General features: G+C 39.0%; 1 protein-coding gene and 1 pseudogene across 2 annotated transcripts in view; one reads left to right on the top strand and one right to left on the bottom strand.

The window, feature by feature from the left end:
- FRMD4B (FERM domain containing 4B) overlaps nucleotides 1-19,418 on the bottom strand; it is a 273,299-nt gene that overhangs the window by 35,816 nt on the left and 218,065 nt on the right. For both annotated transcript variants that reach the window (XM_022572579.3, XM_089919549.1), the window contains 4 exons: nucleotides 9,232-9,315; nucleotides 7,638-7,703; nucleotides 4,997-5,054; nucleotides 3,465-3,551 (listed from right to left, as the gene is read on the bottom strand). In XM_022572579.3, the coding sequence (XP_022428287.2) occupies nucleotides 3,465-3,551; nucleotides 4,997-5,054; nucleotides 7,638-7,703; nucleotides 9,232-9,315 (295 nt within the window). The remainder of the gene's footprint in view (nucleotides 1-3,464; nucleotides 3,552-4,996; nucleotides 5,055-7,637; nucleotides 7,704-9,231; nucleotides 9,316-19,418) is intronic.
- Nucleotides 13,171-13,770, top strand: LOC111174196 (large ribosomal subunit protein eL32 pseudogene; annotated as a pseudogene).

The raw sequence follows: 19,418 nt of genomic DNA on the forward strand, positions 1-19,418 counted from the left end.
CATAGGTCCATGCAAACAGCTGAAGCGTGAGCCTCCTTCTACATGTCAGTGCTCACGTCCCTTTAAGTTAGGCATTCCCTTATTTGGGCAACTAAGCCAAGACAGGGACGTTAGAACATCCTCCTGCCAATGAAACTCTTAAGCTGTCTAGACAGGAAAAAATAAAGATACGGAAGTGAAATCCATTGTCAGGTTTAACAGAAGAAGCAAGGAGAAAGCAAACAGTGGTACAAAGTGGACACCTGCTAAAATAACCAAGAAAGAGAAAGCAAGACAGTGACGACACCAGATGGCCTGTTTATGGTCCTTTTCAACCTGAATGGCATGTCTTGAAAATGAAATAGGAAAACTCTTGCACACTGAAAAAAGGAAGTGGCTTCTGATCATTGTCTATAGACTCTGAAATGAACAAGCAAGCCTGATTATGATCAGTGTCAAACAATATTTACCAATTTCTATGAAACTGTGAATGTAAAGAAAGGCCTGTGAGTCATGAGCAACTGAGAGGAAATTAACAGCAATATTTACTGTGTAGATTCTGATTCACCATTATTTTGGAAGAAAGCCTGGTTGTTTTTAGTAGATGCATTTAGAGTCTGTGAGAATCTCAATTTTCTCAAGCCACAACAGCTAAGAAATTACTTGTGAGTCGATTTAAGTTATATTTTACATGCAAGATTCAGAAAAACCAAAGAAATGTTATTTCTTAAAGTAAAATTCAGGGAAGAAATAAATTGCCAAAAAAAAATGTTAACATGGATGAGGTCTACCTTAAGAAAACATGATCTTACAAAATAGATAATAGGGGCTAGTTATTTGCCTTGGCTGAAATTCATTATCCTCCAACCCACTCTTCCCACAATGGAAACAACCCAAATGTCCATCAAGAGAGAACTGGTTAAATAAATTATGTATTTCAACACCATGGAATACTAGTCAGCTTTAAAAAGAGTAAAAAGACATCTGTTTTAGAAGTGATTTGGAGAAATATGACATAGTATGGAATAGTATACATAGTAAGATTTCTTTCTCTCTGTAAAAGCTTAGTATACATTGCTGACAAAGTCTAAATGAAGCAGTATCAACAGCCACTATGGAAAACAGTATGGAGCTTCCTCAGAAAACTAAAAATAGAATTACCATATGATCCAGCAATCCCACTCCTGGGCATATATCCAGACAAAACTACACAGCAAAGTGATACATGCACCTCCAGGTTCACAGCACCACTATTCACAAAAGCCAAGACATGGAAACAACCTAAATGTCCATGACAGATGAATGGATAAAGAAGATGTGATATATATATACAATGGAATGCTACTCAGCCATAAAAAAGAATGAAATAATGCCATTTGTAGCAACATGGATGCAACTAGAGATTATCACACTAAGTGAAGTAAGTCAGAAAGACAAATGCCATATGATATCACTTATATGTGGCATCTAAAATATGACACAAACGAACCTATCTACAAAAAAGAAACAGACGTAGAGAACAGACTTGTGGTTGCCAACGGCAGGGTGGGGGGGAGGGATGGAGTGGGAGTTTGGGGTTAGCAGATGCAAACTATTATATATAGAATGGATAGACAACAAGATCTTACTGTATAGCATGGGGAACTATATTCAATATCCTGTGATAAACCGTAATGGACAAGGATATGAAAAAGAATGTGTGTATATATATAACTCAATCACTTTGCTGTACAGCAGAAAAAACACAATATTGTAAATCAACTCTACTTCAATAAAAAAATAAAATAAAAAATAAAACAAAATGAAATTCATAAACAAACAAACCAGTATCATTCTCTTGACAGTGATTATCACAGGGGAGGGATGGGAGCTGCTGAAGAACTTCCTGCCCCAATTGATGTTTCTGTAGTGTGTGCTTGTTTTTGTTGTTGTTGGTTTCTTTTACAATGACTATTTAAAACTTTTGGTAAAAACATTAAAATATATAACTGTAAAGAAAAACTGTACGCCCATATCATTTCTAACATTATTAGAAATTTGGTCTTAGAAACAAGTTTTCAAATATAACCAAAATTACTCGTATTCCTCCTGGAAATCAAGTATTCCTTACTTCAACTGATCTGGGTCACTGGGCCAAAATTATACAGATCAAGTTCTAATTGTATGATTACACAAATGCTTACTTACCATGCCTCACATAGATGGATTTTTTGTTAAAAATAATGCCTTCCCATTTTTACTGATAATTCTCAATAAGAAGCCACAGTGCCCAGCTAGTCTGACCCAGGAGAGCTGGATGGGCACTCAAAGGGGGCTGTGGTTTGTCCTGGGCAACACCCTTTCATGTTTTCTGTGCCAGTTTCACAACCATAAAATGGGAAGAAAAGGGTAACTTATTCTCTAAACTCAAAGGAAGATTGTAAGTATGATTGAAGCTAAAAGGACACGCAGAAGATGAAAAGCTTGTGGTATTATGACCAGGGCCTGACTTTATGAAAAATATGGCTGTTTTTCTAGTACAAATTAAAGCAAGAGACCAATGGAAGTGATAAGAGCTATTTAAGGCGGTGATGTCGGGGTGTGATAGAGCAGGCAGCCTAACCATGGTCTGTTATTATAGGTCATTGTTTCACAGCTGTGATTCCCAGGGCTGGCAACAGAGGACACGGAGCATGGCAAAACCTAACAGCACGGGTAAGCCTTTATGTCATTATAATACTGAGTAGGCCAGAGCAGCTAGATGGATATCTACACGAACTCATCACTTCTTATATAGGCAAAAAAGTATTGTACACTTGTGCTTGGTCAAGAGGAACAACCTCATAATCAAATTGCCAAGAATGTAACTTATTAGCTCTGGAAAATCCAAACCTGATAGTGTGACCCTTTAATAAATAGCATGTAACTTACTTTCCTCTACAAAAAAGTAGACATGTTAAATGTGGAAAATTGTGAAACAAAGATAAGCAAAACTAGCAGCAGTAGTAGAAAGAAGGTTACTTATAACTGTATCACTGAGAGGTAACCAGCACCAAAAATTCTGACTTAACGTCTTTACAATTCACCCATTTGTTTATCCATCCAATGTACATATGTATATGTATGCATATGTGTGTGGATGCATGTATATATTTTTATATATGTAAAATTCATTAAACAGATGACATCATCATGTTCATACTAACTTAAATAGAAACCTAATTGTATGCACTTGTAAACTACGTTGTGATCAACATCCTTGTAGTTAAATCTTTGTGCGTAATTTTACTTCCTTAGGATAAATGATCAGACGTGGAATTGCTGTATAAATGGGGCATGAATGAATTATAAAAAGTATTTCACATTTAACTTGAGTCTTCTCTAAACCTAGGACTTCACTAATCAAAAATTCTTTACCCAAGACTGCTTGTTGCCCCATAAAGTGATGTTTCTAGCTCTAGAACAGCTCAATGTTCTCATAAGTGTCTGAAATGATTCACACTTACTTTCCGAGGTTTCACCTTATCTTGCAAATCATACTGGCCAATTCCTTTATAGCTGATTCCAAGCCACCAAGGAAGTCCTTGTTTATCCTGGAAGATGGAAAACCATGAGAACCAAGACCTAATTGTTAAGTCTTACAGAGATGAAGTAACATCTACCAATTTCATCCTTTAACAAGTATCAACAAGTTAAAATAATTTTGTCTTGGTAAACAAAACACTATTTAAAATCCTAACTTGTTATTAAAATGCTTTCTTAGAGCTTCTTCAAATAAGATCTATAAGTCAAAGCACACCAATACTATTAACACCATCAAAAAGAAAGTAGCATTATTGTTAGGATTAAACAGTTGGAGAGAAGAAATAAAATGTAAGTAATTCAACCAGGAATTAATCCAGAGTACAAAGCCAGTTAACCACTGGAAAAAAAAAAAAAGAAGAAGAGAAAGAAAAAAAGCTCTTTGTTCTCTTGATTAGTAACCAGTTATAAAGGTCAGAGAAGTTTCCAAAGAATTACAACGATGAGAAAAGTGGTTCCAAATCCTAATGTTTATAATATACTTAACAAATGAACATGGGAATACTAAAAAATTCTTTGGGTGAATTATATGATTCAAAGATGAGATGCTTGAATAATGACTTCGAGGTACATATGGGGAGGGGAGGAATACATTTTTTTTCATAAATTTATCTTTTAGGTCTTGCCAAAGAAAGGGATATACACTGACATAGGGAAAGAAAAACTTGGGCTTAAACATATACCCATATGCAAACAAATTAAGAATCAGTAGAAATTAAAGTGGAATTGGTACGTATTTTTAGTACAAGGTGTCCTCATTATACAGGTATTATCCAATTCCCCACCATTTTGAATTGCAAACACTGTCAGAACTTGAAAAGTCACTCAAGATTGATCAAGTATAAAATTATTCCTCTTTCAAACAGGACTCTCTTCTTAACAATATGGTTTATCCTCTATCATCTCAAAATATTTCTTAGTCAATCTCTCCCTGTGTATAAACAACTGAAAGTACTACACAAATATAAAACATACCAATTGAAAATGGGTACTGCAAATCTTGTAAAAACTTGAGGATTTTGTGAAGCTGCTGAACTGATACTGGATGATTCTTCAATGATTCTCATACAAAGGCACTATCAAATGAACATCTAGTAGCATTAGAAAGGTGCACAGTTGGAAAAGAGAAAAATCAGCAAAAGTAGCTAAAAGATTAGGTGTGCCAAAAGAGAATGACCTGAATACTTCAGGGCTAATAGAGGCTTCGGGAACACATCTGAACACAGCTAGTATTTCACAAAAATAATGTGCTTTATGATTTGCTAAAAATGACAAGATACAATCAGGCTTTTATTTTTTTAAGAAAATCAATCCTATTCTAAATGCTGAAATTTCTAGAGATAATTTACATATATATGCATATTGATTTATGTGATTTTAGAAAGTTGGTGTTGTTCACTAACTCTCCTAAAATAACACAGGCATGATGAAAGGTTTGTCATATAAAAGTATTTACCTTTACTGCATAATAATGGACTCCATAGGTCGGTAGAGCTTCTACTATTTTCATATACCTATGGAAAATGAATATATATTATAACCTCTTATTAAATTAGTTGGAGGGTCCTTTTGGGAAAAGTGATCTAAAGAAACACAATTTGTATCTACTTTCCTCATTATAACTTTGTCTTTGACTAAAGTAGAAATAGAATAAACCACTCCAGGGAGTAATATATTTTACTTTATCCAAATGTTGGGAGGTTGTTAACAAAAATTCAATTTCAAAAAGCTATAGGAAATGTTATTTTCTGCATATTAAAATTTCTATGGCTTAGAAACATATTGTACTTTATTATAAACCCAAACTTCAAGTATTTTTAAACTAGCACCTAATGATGCAAGTCATGAGAATCAACTTTTGGGTCATGCTCATAATAAGTAAAAAATAAAGCTTATTTTCTGCTTGCTGTAAATTAAGCAAACATGCTATAATAAAAACACGGTGGTTATTATCACTGATGGTGGTACACTTTTAGAAATTTATACTTAACTTTTAAGTCAAACCTCTTAGAAATATATGCTTTAAAACAGTGAATTTTATTATATGCAAACCTGATTTTTAAAAATATGCACCCCCCCAAAAAAAATTAAAGTGATGATGTACCTCTTGTTATTTTTAATTCAACAAGTATTTATTGTATAACTTTAAGACTTTATGGAGTGGACTAAATTGTGTAAGATTTCCTCTCTGCCCACACAGAACTGAGGTTCCTGTATGATACAAGTGGACTCTTTAATAACATTTTGGAGATCAATGGCTCTGGACCTTGTAATCAATAAGGTGATAACTTTTTAAAGTAAAAGGTCTACATGTTAGTGAATATAAAAAGTTAGGGGGACTTCCCTGGTGGCGCAGTGGTTAAGAATCTGTCTGCCAATGCAGGGGACAAGGGTTCGACCCCTGGTCCAGGAAGATCCCACATGCCACGGAGCAATTAAGCCCGTTGCTACAACTACTGAGCCTGTGCTCTAGAGCCCGTGAGCCACAACTACTGAAGCCCATGCGCCTAGAGCCCGTGCTCCACAAGAGAAGCCACTGCAATGAGAAGCCCGCACACTGCAACAAAGAGTAGCCCCCGCTCGCCACAACTAGAGAAAGCCCGCGTGCAGCAATGAAGACCCAACGCAGCCAAAAGTAAATAAATAAAATAAATTTACTTATTTTTATTTTATTTTATTTTTTTGCGGTACGCGGGCCTCTCACTGTTGTAGCCTCTCCCGTTGCGGAGCATAGGCTCCGGACGCGCAGGCTCAGCGGCCATGGCTCACGGGCCTAGCCGCTCCGCGGCATGTGGGATCTTCCCGGACCGGGGCACGAACCCGCATCTCCTGCATCAGCAGGCGGACTCTCAACCACTGCGCCACCAGGGAAGCCCAATAAATTTATTTTTTTAAAAAAAGGGTAGATGTGCCAAGGCCAGGCAGCAATTACACTGCACAGCCAGGATTCCAACAAAGTGAGTCGGATTCCACAGTCTAGAGACTTAACTACCAAGTTAGACAATTTCTAATTTGCAGCCACAATGATAATGATCAAAGGAAGTAAGAGGATGCTGCATTTCAACAAGGACAGTTCATAATACACTCGTTAACCTAACCTAAAATCCTTCATGGAAATTGTTATTCCTTTTTGTTTTCCAGTTCACAAAACAGGCACAAGTCAGGGATTCAACTTCAGGCTGTTAACTTCTCATTTCTGTCTTGAAGATCACAGCAGGTGCACTATGACAAAAAGGAGATGAGCGCAAGAGCAGGGATGTGGGGGAAATCTATACACTGACCAGGGGAATAGTGATCGCCAAGTCCTTATTTCACTTCTCACATGCTCTGAGCTATATTCAGCAGAATTTTTGTTAAAACTTCTATGGCCATAACAGTTATTCTACTGTACAACTGCTATAGCAATAATGCTACATTCGTTTTTACAATTCAAAAATTTTTAAATTATAAATTTACTTTTTACAATTTAAAAACTTCAGTGTAGCCTGTGAACTGTTCTTAATAAATGATGGTAACTCTATAGGTCTAAAATGCAGAAATCTATCATTATGGTCTGCTATTGGTACCATAAAGAAACAGATTATCCAACACTGACACTGCGTGCTCCACCCAAAATAGAGTCACAAACCAGGTGACAAAACACGGCCTCCAGATAGATGTTGTTTGGCTCATGTTGTACTAAAATTTTCTTAAAATTACTTTGCAATGTTTAAAGTTAGGATTTAAAAAATTGTAATTTCCAGCTTTTCTTGAAAAACATCAGATGATCTGGCAACATTATGCCTGAATGCTGAAGCTGAGTAGTCTCGTCTCTAGCCAGGGCAAAAGCTCTCTAGTTCACCACAGTCCCCACCACTCCCTATTGCCTACTGTTGGCCTATGAGTTCTCATTGCTGTTACCTGTCTGACACTGGTAGGCATCTGAATTAATGACACCAAAGTATGGAATGACCCAAGACACTTTATAATTCATGGTAAGATACTTCTAACCAGGTGAGTACTATATGCACACAAACTACACAATAGAAATCATTTCAGATGACTTTCTCAAACGGAAGACATTACAACTATATCTAAGCAAAAAGAAAGATACTTACTGAACCACAGCTTGACCCCGAGTCAGACCTTTGATTTTCAAATAATGCTCAATTACCCTGTCCTCACTGTAAAACAAGGAAATGAAAAGTAGAGCAATGCATGACTGTCTGAGGTACAGATCCGATTTCAAGATTCTCAGGTGGCCCACTTGAAACACTTGAGAAAGAAGGCCTAGACCAACTTGTTTGGGAGACAGAAGCTAGTTGACTTTTGTTTTTGTAGGATATGGACATATGGACTCCTGAACCTCAGAAATTTGACTACCTTGTCTCGATTTTATACAATTTTATACAATATACTCATATAATATGTAAATTTTTGAAAACTTAAGTTATTAGAAAAGGAAACATAATATCAATTCATCAAATAAAAAACTAATATTCTCTCCCATAACTGAATGGAATATAATAAATACAAAATAATGTTATTAAATGCTAGTTAGAGAGCCTTGCTGGGGAAATTAAAAGGGTTTTTTAGAGAGATCAGCAAGTGTAAGGTATTATAGACATTTTCCTTAAATTGTTCAGAAAGATTTAGAAAGAATTAAAAATGCTTCTGAGTGAGTGTTCAATCTAAAATATTCTACTGTCACTACTTGTGGACATGATACTTTAGAAGAAAACCCTTCATTATTGTCTTAGAATAAAACTTTTTGACTAGAAAGGAGAAACAGGCTGAAGTCTGGTCACCTTTGACATCATTCAGTTATTTACCCTCCTTTCAGACTGGTAGCTCATTAGTCATATCTCAAGTATAACTGAGAAGAATAAACGTTTTTACCTCTATACAGCAAATAAGCAACAGTAATTGGTCTTTGCTTTTTATCCTTAAGAAACTATCACTTAACAATGATTCATTTAGAAGGTTCCAGACTCAGGATACAATGTAGCCTCAGTACCTACTCTCACTATTGACCTGGGAAATATTCCAACTTTCATATTACAGCTATTCACGTTGAATATTTATTTTGTAACCAGTTTTTTAGTGGAAAGGAAAACCATCTTCAGGATTCACAGCCTTAAATCGAGGAAAATATATTTAAAGGAAATGTAAGTAATTCAAGGGGAGAAAATGTACTTTTCTAGGAAAAATGTTGCATGGGAAGTGGGTACTATGGATTCATTAAAATACAGGCAAATAAAACAACTCAAAATAGACAATGACTTCTGGCTGTAGAGGAAACCTGATCATCCAGGTTGTTTCTGTTTATTATGAATGCCTCTGTTCAAGGAAATCTGTATTTTATACCACTTGTATTGCACTCTGCCACATTAAGCCTGCATTACACAGTGACTGCACATATACTGAGCAGGATTCACTTAAAAGCACATTCTACAAATGTATCATGCACTTGAACGAGAAGGCACATGGCCACTCTTCACACATGACTATAGTCTTGGGACAATGATCTCCAGAGAGATTTCATAAGACCTTTTCACTGGAAGGATCAAGGTCTACTTATGATTAGACTGACATGTATGATGGGCAGTTTGGTATTTTCCGCACTTATATTTCTTTTAGTTCCCTGAAGAGCATGCCGTTCTCCGTGGAGGTTACCGTAACAGGGTCACCGGCAATATTGGCGTGGCTTACCAGTAGGCAAGGGAGGGGTGCTCCTGCAGAGTTTTGGTTGGAAAGGCTGGTAATGTCTTTAAATCTTTCCTGGCATTTTCATCACTAAAAAGAAAAGTAATACAGTATGTCAGTCGTTGTTACCTAAAAGATTACCCAAGCTGGTCACCACATGAAATCTGAAAAGTAACAACAGCACACTGGGCTCTGCCAAATGTTATTGTCAGCATACATAAGGCTGTAGACTTTAACTAAAGGCAGTCCCCAAATGGACAACCAACCTGATGAGATTTTGAAGTTTTTAAAAGACAAAAAAAAAAAAAAAAAATTTAAAATACTATTAAATTGCCATAATCCCATTTTCCTTACTTATAAACTCCATTTTCATTGTATATTTCCTATATGTGTCTATTTTATTATTGATATATAATTATTACTACAATTGGGCACACTTTATATTCTATTTTTACGCAGCATTCTTCAAATTTCATTATACACTTTCTCCACACTCCTGTAGTACCCTCATAATTATTTTTAGTGGTTATATAATATTCACAATGTTGGAACACTGGTTATCCTAAAACCATTCACATAGAATCACCACTTTTCATAATAGCTATCATTGCAATAAAAACGTTTGAGTATAGACCTTTCTATTACTCATCTGTTACTTCCTTGACACTCTCTGAAATAAAATGGACCAAGTCAGCCATCTGCGGAAATCACTTGGATAGAAGATGACTTGAGGGACTTCCCTGGTGGCGCAGTGGTTAAGAATCCACCTGCCAATGCAGGGGACACGGGTTTGATCCCTGGTCCAGGAAGATCCCACATGCCACGGAGCAACTAAGCCCGTGTGCCACAACTACTGAGCCTGTGCCCTAGAGCATGCGAGCCACAACTACTGACCCCACGCGCCTAGAGCCCGTGCTCTGCAACAAGAGAAGCCACCGCAATGAGAAGCCCACGCACCACAACAAAGAGTAGCCCCCGCTCGCTGCAACTAGAGAAAGCCTGCGTGCAGCAACAAAGACCCAACGCAGCCAAAAATAAATAAATTTTAAAAAGTTAAATTAAAATAAAAAATTTTAAAAAAAGATGACTTGAAAATGTGTTTCTAATGAAATCCAAGGAAGTTATCCCTCAAATTGCAACAAGTGAACTAAAATGTACCTCATGAAACATCAGCTAATTTTAAAATGGCAAAATTCTGGGAATACAGGCAATATTTTGTAATAACTATGAATGGAGTTCAATCTTTAAAACCTGTGAATCTCTATGTCATACACTTGAAACATATAATATTGTAAATCAACTATATCTCAGTTAAAAACAGTAATACAATGAAAACAAAACAGAACCAAAAAAAGGCAAAATTCTGGTTGTGAAAAGAGAAGGGTGTGGATGGGATAGGGAGGGTGGGAGGGAGACGCAAGAGGGAGGGGATATGGGGATGTATGTATACATATAGCTGATTCACTTTGTTATACAGCAGAAAGTAACACACCGCTGTAAAGAAATTATACTCCAAAAAAGATGTTAAAAAAAAAAGAGAGAGAGAGAAGGGTGTGGTCTTTAAGGAACTTAACAGAAGGGAGAACAGGTAATATGACCCAGTCAGGTTTGTCCTGCAGTGTGAGAACAGTCCCAAGTATTTAAGAAGGCAGTCTCTGATGAAACAGACATGACTCTCTGGGGTTCATTAGAGCCTAGGATAAGCACATTAAAGAGTTACTCAAAATCATGATTACCCTGGTTGGTGTTCATCAAACAGCATACTGGTAACTTTTTTCCACTTACTTGCCACCTCTTCATATCTTTGCCATTATCATCTCTTTGTTGAGGTTACCAAGAGCAGCATGAAATGCACTTCTAGGGCACTGTTCACCTCATGGAAGTCCCATCACAACTCTTCCCATGTGGTGGGTACTATTACTACCCAGACTACTTCACAAGTAAGAGTTTGAGGTTTAGAGAAGCTAAGCCTCTTGTTCAACATCTCTCAGCTTCTATGTGGAGGAGCCAGAAGGCTTCAAAGGCCAAGACCATAACCACTGTATTCTATTACCTGATTCCCTGAAAGACTCCCAGAGCAGCGTCCTGGGACATTCTCATCTCTGGCAAGGCAGAGCTCCCCTTCACCCTCACCCCTACTTATAAATGAAAACTCTGAACTGATTAGTTGCAAAATCCATCACTCAAGCATTTTTACATTAGCTTCCCCAGGGTTTGCCCCAATGTGAATCGTGATACTGAAAGAGATGAACCCCCAACTGTAGGACTAAACGCTGAACTCAAGGTCAATCTCCTCCCAAAGCATTCATTCAATTACCTAGATCAAATGTTATAGGTCAAACTAGGGAACCAAGTATGGCCTGCAGACACGCTTTGTTTGGTCTATGTTGCACTGTGCTGGATTAGAAGTTGCTCTCTCCTGTCACTTGATCAGGCCTGGTGTAACTGGTTCTCCTTCAATGTCTACAGAAGGTTTGTTTACTGGTTCTATCACCAAGTTTCCCCACCAGGCCACAGGACAATCAGGTGAACCCACTGAGCAACCTGTACATAAACTTACTTTCAGTAGGAACAGATAGAGTTGAGTGTCACCTAGCTTAGAGACGGTATGATTTGTACCTGTCAATGCTATATTTCAAAACTAGGCTTGGGGCCTTTCCTAAAGGTGAGAGATCTGACTTTACAAATTACTCCAGGAAATGAAAAGTCACTTGGCTCCCATTCTTACATAAGGATAAATCTCTCTATTCATTTGAAATCTGAGCAGTATGGCTTAACCACATTGACAATCTCGGGAAACTGGTTTGGGCTTCCTGAAAACCAAAATATATACCACAATCGTATTTAATCACAGTAAAGGTCACCTGTCAACTCCCAGTAATGACATTTATTTCTCTCAATAATTTCTTTTATGCTCTGTCCTTCAAATCCCATTTCCTTTTCAAAGAGGTTGGCTTGTGAATTTTTTGTGAAGGGCAAATACCTGTACATGTTCTGAAGTGACAGACTAAGGATAACACTTTTTGTTATTAATCATCACCACCAGCCACATGTGTGTTATTTCCTGGGTTCATGTGAACTGTGTGCTGTGTTCCAAGAACTCAGCCTCACATTCACTTATTTCTTTGGATTATAGTTAATTTTGTGGCAATCAAGACCTATAGAGTAGAAGAAGCGAAGCTGCTATTTACCATAAATTCACTTATTCATTTAGCAAATACGTATTAAGTGTACACTGCATGCTGAGCACGTAGAAACAGGTGTCATATGACGAAGTTGCTTTTAACTTATACCAATGTAGTCAGCCAAAGGAGAGAGGAGAGAGGGGAATGAAATGAGAGGGAAATTTTATCCATCATTTTATTCAACAAGCTCATGGTTGAGAATAAGTGTGAAACGGGAGACTTGAAGTTGCTGTCCTTTAAGATGATTTTAGTTCCTGTGTCCTTAAAGCACCAGTCTCTCAATATACTGAGATTTTTCTAGTATTAAAGCATTTAACACATGTCTGCTAAACACACAACTTGTATATCTAGTGACTAACTTAAGAAATAGCTACATGTTACAACTGGAGAAAAATACTACCTGTGTTGGATATACTGAAAGATGAACTTTGGCCTTCGACATGTCACCTTCCCAAGGAGTTTTTAATTTTAACTGCACCATTAGAACCTACCCTAGTCCTAAGATGCGATAAGACATTATACATCTGGAAATGGTGACTAAATAAATCAATAAATTACCAAACGTTAATCACAAGGCAGCATCCTAAATAACAATGAATATTTACTCATTAAGACCTTTTTGGGATACTAATCAATCACTGGGAAGCAACTAAAATGTGCATTAATAGGCAAGTGGCTTAGGGATCATTTTACGGAAAGCTTAGACTACTTTAAAAGGAATATAATTGAATAGGTGGAGCACAAGGGATTTGGGGGGGGTTGTGAAACTATTGTGAATAATACTGTAATCATGGATGCATTTGTCAAAAGCTATAGAACACAGAGTGAACCATGATTTGACTATGGACTTTAGCTAATAATAATCTCTCGTCTTCTTTTCCTCGGCGCTGCCTACGGAGGTGCCCGCCATCTCCTACTCGGCATCATGGCTGCCCTCAGACCCCTCGTGAAGCACAAGACTGTCAAAAAGAGGACCAAGAAGTTCATCTAGCACCAGTCACACTGGTATGTCAAAATTAAGCGGAACTGGCAGAAACCCAGAGGCATTGACAACAGGGTGCGCAGGAGATTCAAGGGCCAGATCTTGATGCCCAACATCGGTTACGGGAGCAACAAGAAAACAAAGCACATGCTGCCCAGCGGCTTTGCCCAGTTCCTGGTCCAGTTCCTGGTCCACAACGTCAAGGAGCTTGAAGTGCTGCTGACGTGCAACAAGTCTTACTGTGCTGAGATTGCGCACAACGTCTCCTCCAAGAACCGCAAAGCCACTGTGGAGAGAGCAGTCCAGCTGGCCATCAGAGTCACCAATCCCAAAGACAGGCTGCGCGGCGAAGAAAATGAATAGACAGCTCGTGTGCACGTTTTGTTTAATAAAACCGTAAAACAGCAAAAAAAAAAAAATCTGTCAGTATTGATTCATCACTTGTAACAAATGTACTACACTAATGCAAGATGTTACTGATAAGGGAAACTGCGAAGAGAGGGGGAGGGGGAAGGAGAGAGGATATATGAGAACTCTCCATACTTTCTGCTCAATTTTTGTGTAAACCTAAAACTGCTCTAAAAACTGAAGTCTATTAATTTTTTTTTAAAAAGGTAAAAAAATAAAGAAATATACTTTAAATTAGTGGTTCTCAACTGGGGCAATTTTGCCCCTCGGGGGATATTTAGCAATGTCTTAAGACATTTTTTGACAGTCACAATTGGGGAAGGAGGTGTTACTGGCATCTACTGAACTGAGGCCAGGATGCTACTATACATCCTACAATACATAAGATGGGCCCCCAGCAACAAAGAATTATCTTGCCCCAAATGTTAATAGTGTTGAGGGTTGTGAAACCCTGATTTGGATTATTATAAAACTCCTGATAATTCAACCCTAAAACTTCTAATTGTATTGTATCTTTCAGACTTAAGAATTTTTCTTTTGTGTCACTCTTAGACCATTAAATATTAGAATATAAATATACCTTAGAAGCAACTCTCTAATAGGAGCCAAGTGAGAGAAGCATTAGAAATCCAACTGTCTAAGCCAGCTGAGAAAGGCAAGTGAAGCTCAGCAGCAGACACAGGGACACAATGGGGACTCGGTGGGGACCATGAGGAAGAGGAGAGAACATTACCCACTTGAAGTTACTTAGGATATAGATTTGACTGTGCGTGACAGAGATCAACACTTTAATTTCTCTTTACCTACAAGTTAGAGCTAGAATAGCATGAAGTGTTCAGGGACTGAGACTCTTGTTGCTTCACTGTTCGTGGGGTTCTGCTGTCCTTCACATGGTCTGAGATAGCTCACCACCATGTCCACCTTTTAGCCATCACGTAGGAGAAAAAGAATAAAGGAGGACATACCCACTCCTTTAGGGGCAGAACCTGAAAGCTGCCCACTTCCCCTAATCCCACTGGCCAGAAAAATCACAAGGCTCTTGATAATTGCAAGGGACACTGAGATATGTAGTCTTTATTTTGGGCAGCCACATGCCTTGCTACTAATATTATTACTAATATGGAGAAAAGGGAGATTGGATACTGAGGAAACAGGTGCCACTGCTGATGGGGAACCACCACTCAGATCAATGTAATTTCTGCCACGTGAGAATGTGGATCCACTATTGCCTAATGATTGCACTTTCTTCAAAAATAAGGCAAAATCTCAGAGTTTTACCTAGAATGTCTGAACTTTAAAATATTGCCTCAACCAAAAAACAAAAAAGGAAAGCCAAAAATAAAAAGTAAAGCATTGTGCAGGCTATATAAAACATACCTGCAGACCATCACTATCGCTTTGCAATTTCTGACAAACTAAGAGTAAAGAATGTATAGGGAGGCCCTTCTCAGTTCAGCTTGGTTTCTAGTTTCAGATAATTTACTTACAATGCAAAACATCAGTAGGGCATGAGTAAATGAGACACATAAATAATTCTGACAAATGTGGAATCTGGACCATCCCAAAAGATTACTTTCTCAGGAAAAAACACAGCCTTAATTTCTTTGTGTTAGAAAAGGTTCCTATTAATCCTCCAAATTTGTTCACTTGTGCTATCGCAAAATATCCTTTCTTGTGAATACACAACATCACTTTCTATACGGACCTATTAACACAGGAAACTTCTAACAAGCCACCACCAATAAGGAGGTGATTGAGCTGGGGACCTGTCTATGACACTAAAGGAGGACGAAAAAGCTGGCTGAGACAGATGACCTGGCAGCAAAATGGATTAAATCGTTCAACAAGCAGTGCACAAGTAGAAACCCAAATGGCCAACAGGCAGAGAAGCAAGTGTTCAGCTTTGTAAGTACTCAGGGAAATGCAAATTAAACCTTCAATGAATTACCACTTTGCACCCGACTGCACTGAGGTTACGTGAAGATGAAGGGTGATAGGAACTCCCATCCATTGCTGTAGAATGCCCATTGACATGATCTTTTTGGAAATCTGCATACCCCATGACCCAGAGATCCTTTCCTAGGTATACCTCTAGAGAAACTTATGCAAAAGAAAAGGTTTTATAGCAGCATTGTTCACAGTAAGACAAATAAAGAAAACAGCCCAAATATCCCATAGCAGTAGAAATGATAAAATTACAGTATTCATACAATGGAATACCATGCAGCAAACAAAATACAGACTAGCTTCCCACAACGTGATGAATCTCACGGTATTTAGCAAAGAAGCAAGACCCCAAATAATATATACATCACCATCCCATGTATATAAGTTCGAAAGCAAACAAAATGAAACTACAGAGAATCATACATAGGTGATACAGTATAAAGCAAAACAAGAAAATATGTTCTATACAGCCCAAGCACCTCTGGGGAAAAGAGAGGATTTTTACTGGGAAAGGGGGGTCCACTACACAATGGGGGTGGGGTGGGATCCTGGCAACATTCCTCATTGGGTGTGGTTATGTGGCTGTGTAATTTCTAATTTGTTATTTAAACCATTCATACATGTTTTACACATCCTTCCGGGTGATATAATTCACATAAAACTAAGTCAAATATGGTTAGTGGGTGTAAGGGAGGGTACTGATGAGCAAGCCCGTTGCCATTTAGAAGGCAAGTGTTTCAAACACTGGTGCATTATTTTAAGTTAATCCTGATCATTTTCAGAGTTTAGAACCTGAAGGATTTCACGTTTGAGTGGACTGACAGTAGCTGAGTGCTTATTTGTTCACCCTCCGAAGAACCCCTGCGGGGGAATTTGCCTGGGAGCCAAGGCCACGTGGATGCACTGAGCTGGCAGAGGCAGCCAGGTCTGGCTTGGGCAGAGAAGGCCCCTCCTGGGGCTGACAGGCAGGCAGGGTGGGAGGCTAGGTTTATATGAATGAGGGTCAACCTCAGAATCCCAAGGGAGGGCCTCTAAACAGCCGGGAGATGAGCAAGCCTGGACGGAGATGTCTCTGCCTCGTCCCAGCAGGAAACGCACTCACCCTGCCTGCACGTTCTTTTTTTTTTTTTTTAATTTATTTATATTTGGCTGCGTTGGGTCTTCCTTGCTGCGGGTGGGCTTTCTCTAGTTGTGGCTCGCGGGCTCTAGAGCACAGGCTCAGTGGTTGTGGCGCACAGGCTTAGTTGCTCCGCGGCATGTGGGATCTTCCTGGACCAGGGATCGAACCCGTGTCCCCTGCGTTTGCAGGCGGATTCTTAATCACTGCGCCACCAGGAAAGTCCTGTCTGGACGTTCTTGACCCGAATGCAATGGAAGTGTTATTTTAAAGATGAACTTGACCAGAACTGCCAAGAGGGACTGCTTTCTCCAGGTCCTAGCCAAAGACAATGCCCATAAATCTACAAGACTAGCTCCTTCTCAGTAACAAACCAGAAATTGCTATTCTTCATCCTTTCAGCAGGAATTCAGATGCCACAATGAAGAACACTGCGTTTTATCTAATTATCTAGGCTGATAATTAAATACCTGATAATACCTCCTTTAGGTATTCCAAGTTCCTATTCTGACAGCTTTCTAGAAGAAAGCGGCCCATGACCCACCATTTAGCCACCGCAGCTCTTTTTCCCATGATGATTCCTTTTGGCATTCCCAAGCCCCTTTCACGGGCTCTTGTTTTTCTTTACTGACCGCAAAAGCCCTGTAGGAATGTGCCAACCTCACTCATTTTTGAGAGAGCCACATGGCTGGCAAAGCTGAGGCCACCCTTTGTGTGCGCTGGAGCAGTTGTGTGGAAACAGCCACCCCCAGCAGATGTGTGCACCTGTTTGTGCCTAATTGGGAACTTGCCCACAGTGACAATCAGCCACCTGCCATTCTCAGGCTGGAGGACGAGGGAGTGCGGGCAATTAGCAAACTGTGGTGCTGGCACTTCTGGAGCAAACGGATCACTGAATGAGATCCCTCAAAGATGGTAGCTGTCAATGCTTGGTGTAGAAGCACCCTTAGGTTTCTAGGACAGTTTAAAAAAAAAAAAAAAAGCCCAAGCCCCAAACTTCCCTTTTCTTTTTGATGCTAACGCTCTTCCTTAACTGAAATTGCAAGCAAAGATACCTACAAAGCACGTTAAATATAATGACCCAATGGAAATGAGCGTAGAAACATCACCAAGACATAAATTAAGCTCTTTAAAAAGTAACTTGGGACTGGAGTCTTGCATGAGTATAACTCATGCATATGCAAATGTAAAAAAGCTATAGTTAATGCCTGTTGAACACTCAAGATAAAGTCTACCATGTAGCCTAAGGGGCCTCCAAGACCTCAAGCAAGTTGTCACAGCTGGGAGCTCTATTTAATACTGTGCTATGTGCAAGCTAAAGATTTACTGTCTTTAGGAACTGGTGTAAATTAGAAACGTTTGCCAGTCTTCTGGAGTTGCCTGTACAGAGGCTGGTGATAAGCCACTTCCTTATCTATGCTTGCTAGAGAGCTGGGGTGGCCGTCAAAGTTTTGCACTATACTGAAGGAATGGTCCATGGCAATGATCATAGCAGCCAGAAAAACTGTATTTAATGTCTGTTAAATGGTGTAACAGGTGTCAACTCAATTACTAAAGCATTCCAGCTGGATCCAGTGTTTAAGGAGGACAGCTTGCTTAAACATGCCATTATTAGAAGGATCTTGGAGACTGAATATAAACACTAATTTCCTCAACTAATCTACCAGCGTTGATCAACACCTTGGTAGTTAGCAGTTGAAGGTATGTTCTCAGTTTACTTAGAGCATTTGTTCACTGGCCAGATTGCCTTCACATCACCCTTTTTTAATTAAAAAAAAAATCATGTTTCTTTCAGTTATCTGGGAACTTGGCTTTCAGTGATGAATCTAGCTTATTATCTCCTTGACTTAATAACTAGGGAGTTCTAACAGTAAATTTGTCTCCACTAAGTCCTAGGTAAAGGGATTTTAAAGGTTGACAAGCATGAGAAAACACAGTAGTTCTTTTACAATCCCCTGACTAGCAGCATCCCTATTATCTGAGAACTTGTTAGAAATGCAAATTCTCGAGCCCACCCCAGACCTACAGAATCAGGAGGGCAGAAGCTGGGACCCAGCGATCCGTTTAATAAATGACTTGAGAACCACAGGAACAGAATAAACACATCATAAAACAAAGGGAGATTTTCAAGAAAGAGATAGCAATCTACAGTTTAAAACAGGAAAGAAGGTCAAAGAGGCTGAGGACAGCCCAGGAGGTTAGTTTCACGAGACTCTTCGAGGCTGAGCCAGCAGTTATACAGAGTGGATACCTTCATCCAGTCCCTAAAAAAGAAATGCTTTGAACGACAGCTCACACTCACTGAGCATTACTAGGTTTCAGAGACTGGACAAAAACCTCTCTCTACAGGTTATGCTACTATCACCAGCACCCCCATTACATAGATGTGAAAACTGAGATTTAAGAGAGATTTAAACTCAAACGGCAAGAAAGTAGCAAATATGGGGCTTCCCTGGTGGCACAGTGGTTGAGAGTCTGCCTGCCGATGCAGGGGACACGGGTTCGTGCCCCGGTCCAGGAGGATCCCACATGCCACGGAGCGGCTGGGCCCGTG

The sequence above is a fragment of the Delphinapterus leucas genome, chromosome 10, assembly GCF_059928025.1.
Source record: "Delphinapterus leucas isolate spDelLeu-1000000601 "Yukka" chromosome 10, BTC_Dleu_Yukka2, whole genome shotgun sequence".
Taxonomy (NCBI): Eukaryota; Metazoa; Chordata; class Mammalia; order Artiodactyla; family Monodontidae; genus Delphinapterus; species Delphinapterus leucas.